Source organism: Pangasianodon hypophthalmus, chromosome 6 (genome assembly GCF_027358585.1).
Source record: "Pangasianodon hypophthalmus isolate fPanHyp1 chromosome 6, fPanHyp1.pri, whole genome shotgun sequence".
NCBI classification, from domain to species: Eukaryota; Metazoa; Chordata; class Actinopteri; order Siluriformes; family Pangasiidae; genus Pangasianodon; species Pangasianodon hypophthalmus.
This window is the reverse complement of record NC_069715.1, coordinates 2,947,303-2,953,302: the sequence shown is the minus strand read 5'-3', so window position 1 is coordinate 2,953,302 and position 6,000 is coordinate 2,947,303. Positions and strand designations below refer to the sequence as shown.

General features: G+C 40.2%; 1 protein-coding gene across 1 annotated transcript in view; it reads left to right on the top strand.

Annotated features, from left to right (window-relative positions):
* The window catches only part of pepd (peptidase D), a 61,343-nt gene that overhangs the window by 32,611 nt on the left and 22,732 nt on the right, over positions 1-6,000 (top strand). The window contains exon 9 of the mRNA XM_034305155.2: positions 1,138-1,184. Coding sequence (XP_034161046.1) covers positions 1,138-1,184 — 47 coding nt within the window. The remainder of the gene's footprint in view (positions 1-1,137; positions 1,185-6,000) is intronic.

The following is a 6,000-nucleotide window of genomic DNA, read 5'->3' as shown; positions in this document are numbered from 1 at the left end:
TCTCTGGTGAGAGTACGTACCTGTATCTAAGAACGCAGCTAGTACGAAGCCGAGCACGTAACATGTGAATCAAACAAACCATTTTCACACTGATTAGTGCGTTAGTCAGTTTGTGTTTAACTAGTTTGTTTTAGAAGCGGTATACGTATAGCTACTACTGCATCTCATCATAAATAAATAAAAATAAACAATGGACAGGCCACGCCCACGAGCGACAAACAACAAGTTACATGTCGCCTGCTTACGAGCTCGACACAGAGCTGCAATTTTAGCAACAAGCAACAATGGAACTGTGTTTTTCTCCGTTGTATGCAAATTAGATATGACTTGCGTAAGCAACAAATCCAAATTACCTCGAATTGAATGTGTATAGAGACATTATGAAGAAAATAACTATAGTAAATAGAAAATGATCTCTCATCTGTCTCTTTGTCGCTAGTGTTACAAGTTTTTGTATATTTTTCAAGCTTTATATATTCAGGTTTTATATTATTTTCAGGGTAGACAGTCCTACTGTTTTTTGGTTTGTTTGTTTGTTTGTTTTTTGCGCCAAAGATGCGAATATGGCTAAAAAGTTTCATATTGTCCACTCAGTTCAAGCTGTGGTGCCTGATGACACAATTTACTCTAACACTAACATGGAAAACACACACACACACACACACACACACCCATCTGCTGTAATCTTACAGTAACCACAGGATTCCCCTATGAGCTGCAGCTGCTTATTGCTGGTTGTACCAACACTCTCAATGTTAACACCGAGAATAACCCACGATCATACTCTCTCTCTCTCTCTCTCTCTCTCTCTCCCCACTCACTCCCTCTTTTCTCCACATAACGAACGGCTGCACTTATCTCATCAGCTGGATGTGCAATTTGAAAAATAGAGTGTAATTTGAAGGCCAGTTGTTTGTCATTCCCCAACCGATTCTTCGCCTGTTGTCGGAAATTGAGACGGTGTTTATTAGCCTTTGGCCAGGAGCTGAGTCACACGGCTCTCATGGAGAGGACCGAGAGCGCTTAACACAGCCGAGCGCTCCAGAGCCTCTATCACATGTTTCATCACACACACAGATTGTCTGTTTCTATGTATGGATGGATTTATTTATTTATTTATCTCTTTCTCTTCCGCAGATAATGAAGTACATCAAGTCTGGCCACAAAGAATATGAAATGGAAAGGTAAGAGTGTGATGTAGTTACGCCGCTGTTTAAGATGAACAATTAATGATGGGTGTTTTAAAGGGAAACTCTAGCTTTTTTTTAAGCTAATCCTAATTTATCATATATGTAGCATATGTGTGATTAAGCAAAATGGACGACACACACACAGAAAAAAGTTGACCCAAAACTCACTTTCTTAAGGCAGCTGTTCAATTCCTTCATATAAGACGAATAAACACTCAGTATCATGCTGTTATTGGAAAATAATCAGTTATGGGTTTATAAGCACATCCCGAATTGTTTTATTCCTGTTATACCACAGCAATTTCCCAACAATAGCAGCAATAAACAGTCGTTTCTTCACCAGCCTCTTTCATTATTCCCTCTCTTGGAGTTAATAAGACAAAAAAGCATAGCTTGTCGTGTTCCCGAGGAAACCGCAAAGCGTAAACAACTCTAAACACTTTCCCATGGCATAAATACTGTTACTGACACTGGAGACTCCTTCCACAGAAAACTTCACCATATCAACAACTATGTTTTTACTTGATATATGACAACATATTAGAACGCGTGCATTAATATTAAACTGTGATTTGCAGCTGCACTACTGTCAGAGCTGCTGTTATAGAAAATTAATCAACATCTTCTGACTATCAGTTACCCAATACAATAAAATAAAAATTTTCGATGAGACAGACTTGGAATTCTTACCAAATCTGCTGTCATGGAGTTACTTCCATTTTCATGAAGGTATTGTGGTGTCTGTGCAGCATCAGAGCTTAAAAACACCAATTCTTCCCTTTTAAAACAGTTCCATCTCAGAAAGGATGAATTTCCAGAGATTTAATTTAAAAAAATACCTACTATTAAAAATGTGTTTTTTCTAAAAATATGTTCTTAGACTTATATTGAAGTTTTGAGTAGGCAGTTTTCCAGAGGAAACCATGTGTCTCTGCTTGCTTCTCTTCATGAAACCTCGGATATGTTTCAGGAGATTTGTCGTTGCTCATCAGAATAATGCTACTAAACTTTCCACTGGACATGTTAGTTCCTTGATTGAGCCGTAACAAGATTAGCATCTGATCATCTTCATCTCCAGTTCTTCAGAAGATCCGCTCTCTAATTCCACACTCATCCTTTCATTTCCTTGGTGCACGACTCCAGGCTTGAAGGGTTGCTGAGGAATATTAATATGAGATAATGGTTTGCACTTCCTGAATCAAAGGAAGCTGTTAGAGATAGCGGTTTGGCTAATGGTTAGGCAGTAAGAAGTGTCATGGAGTGTGTGTGCGCACACATGTGCGTTCGTCTTCCTCATGGTCTGGAGGTTGTGTGAGTCAGATAGCAAGGTCATTGTAGCCCTGAGGAAGATCTGCACCGGATGGACCACTCGGCTGGCTCGGATTGCCACTGTGGCATTTGATCCTTCTTACGATAGTCTGTAAAATATTAAACAAAGTGAAATGCTACTTTCTTTGTGTGTATCCTTTTCATATGTATGTCAAGGGGAGCTCCTTCACTGCTCCTCTTTGCTCAAAGGCTCACCAAAGTGTTCACATTCACTTTCTAAACTCACCATTTTTCCATTTTTACTTTACTGAAGCTCTGGGAGTCTGTAGAGATTTGGCCTCATCCTGCTTCAAGCGTATATAATGGCCCTGTGGAGCAACACTGCAATCAATAATGATATAAATGTACCAGACAACCAGGTATAGAAGAGGTGGCACTGATGATAACAGCAGCAACAACAATATGTGCTATAATAAGACAATGTAGTAAGGTAGCAAATCATCTCACTGATGCAATTTGGCCTTCAGGATGGGAAAACTTTCTACGCAACTTTTTTATTAGATAAAAATCCTTCTATTAGACATGGTATCTCTGTTGCATACCATTCTGTATCTGTGTCTAACCCCTCCCCCCCATTTCTTACCATTCTCATTGTGACTTTAAATGATGAAATGTTAATGATGTAATGAAATGCTGTAGCTTTGAAAGCACCTATCACGAACCACAGCAGCTGAAAAGTCTTGTTCTCCTACTCCAACATTACCCATTGATGCTGGCTTGTTCACCCTAAGCTAAAGAAAACTTGATATTTTGGGTGACATCCTAATTATGGCATACAGGTAACATGATACACCGTAGGGATGAAGAAAAGATCCCACTTTCTGTTTCCAACCTGTAGCTGTAAAGTCATCCGGGATTGAGTAGGATTTTCCTGCAATGATCTCTCCAGTTCAGAATCCAATTCCAGTTAGATGACCCTTGGGAACTGAAAGCAAGCATAATGAGCCAAAATGTCAATTCCCTCCTTTAACCTGCCGTTGGCATTGTCCTCTAAGATCACCCTGTGTTGTTTGCTTTGCTTGAAGTTTAAAGCACACTCGAGAAAGGATGTATTGACAAAGTTGCCTGCATAAATGCCACTTTCACTTTAATCATGGTTGAAGGGGAAGCCCACCTTACTCCAGCTGGCACAATGTGTCGTGAGTTATTTTTTAGTTTAGGAAGTTAATATTAAATGTGAGTTTATGGTTGGTGGTGAGGATATCAGTACCTCAGCTGTGACAGGAACCAGTAACTTAATGAAGATGAATGATGTAAGTTGATCATAGTCACTGCTTAATCAGGGAAGATGTAGCAGGAGCTTCTTGTCCTATTGTGGCGCTCACGAGGATAGGAGTCAGCTTGTAGACCTCAGGAGTAAAATCTGGACATGAGCTGATGCCTTAAGCCTCAGGAAGCAGGAGCTGGTAGACTTCAGGATGGGAGCAAAAGCTTTCATACCTAAGTATAAAAACAGGGACATTGGCAGGGTCGTGTATGCCTCGGGATGGTGGTTGCAGGAGCTTTCATCCTCTGGACAGTAGAAGGAGCCTGGGGATGTAGATGTGGACCAAGATGATAGGAGTACGTTTAGGATGGGAGCAGCAGCTTCTATAACCAAGGATGTGGGCAGGGGCAAGAGCATGTATGCCTCAGGATGGAAGACGAAGGAGCTTGTTGACCTCGGCATGATAAGAGTAGGGTCCAGTTGGAATCTGGGACATGCAGATCTCCGAAGTAAGATCTGGACATGAGCTAAAGCTTTAGGCCTCAGGAACAAGGAGGTTGGTTTTAAGAAATGAAAAGGGACCTGGACAGATGGGAATATATGCCTAAGGTACCCCATCATTGGGGTAGCAGGAGAGATTAGAAAAGAAAAAACTTTTGCATGTATGAGAGAGACACAGTGATAATATTTTAGAAGATGTCAGTACAGCATCTTCAGTGCTTACGCAAATCTTTCATCATCAAGAAACTCGAGTGATCACCTTCCCATACAGATGACATGATACACCTTAGGACTGGCTAAAAGATGCTGTCTTGGTTAACCAGTTCCTGTTCCATTAGTGCAAGGCAACACCAACATAAGCAAGTCTTTCATGGTCAAGAAGCTTGAGTGATCACATGTAAATAGAACAGAGACAGCACAAACATTTTTACCAAAAACCTCAGGTCCACCATCTTGACTCTTTTTGACTATAGGAATTCAGCTGTATAGTGCCTGAACAAGGGAGTCTTAAGTCTACACCTAAACTTAGAGAGTGTGTATGAAATTCTGAAACCTTACCTCTGTTAGCAAATGTTTGGTGGGGTAAGTTACTTTACACGGATGTTCCACTTACCTCAGATGTACTTGATCAAACTTTATCTCTTTCATTTTGTTCTGGAGCTCTGGTGCTCCTAAGCTTCTGCCGTGGACAACTACATTATCCTCACTAATGTTTTTCTGAAGAAACAAAATGATAACATGGAAAAATGTCTTGGCTAATTGACCTCATTTGGGTTAAGTGGGTAGTCAGTCTAAATTGGACTTCCCCAAATAATTTGTTTAACACTAAAATCCAGACATTGACAAGGCAGTATTGGTAATGCAGTATATTTAGAACCAGTGCAAATGAGCATGATGTTGAAACCTCATTTAGAATCGATGACGCTGATTGCATCGATTGATTGTAGGAGTCGTCATTGATTATGCATTAACAGCCACAGTTTTATGGGAGTCGTCTTGCAGCTTTGGAAACTTTGGATGGCTGCTAATTGAATTTCGTTGCAGTGAGTGAACATTGAGGAAGAGACTCAGCAGTAATGCTGGAAATGTAATTATTTTATTGTAATGTGATGCATGGTGGAGGGCAAATCCGCTTCTGGCTCCTCGTTTCCTCTTATCGATGTCCTCGGCTCTGATTTCGTGCTGCACTTTGTTTTGCATACAAGTGTGCGTCAGATGGATGGTCATAGGGATAAAGTGCAGTAGGTTTTAATGTCAGGGTTAAGGACATTGTGTGCAAGTGATATTCAGATCTTCAGCGGTGTGCATCATTAAATGGATCAGAGAACAAATGACAAGTGATCTGTCATTAAAAAAAGGCCAGCGGCTATGAGAAAGAGCACGAAAGGGACACGGACACTGTTGAATGATCAGACATAAAGGGTAAACTATGCAGGCCTGGATTTGGGAAAGTGTAGCTGATAAATCACTGTCGAATGAGCATGGTGTCATCCAGTCTTGCATGTGTACCAGGACATTGTGACCAATTTTCAATAACTATATTTACATGCTGCTTAATAATCCGTTGATAGTCCGATTGATAGTTCAAGAAATTCATCCCCAGAAGAAACAAAGTATGTGATTCAAACTTTAAAAGAAAATCAATTTTAAAAGCATGGTCGAAAATTTTGGAACAGTGATTTGAACAAATGAACGCTAACAGGTTCTTGAGAGCCATGAAACAAATTAAAAAACGGATAGAAATTTCTAGAAAGAACAGCTAAACCCTAGAAT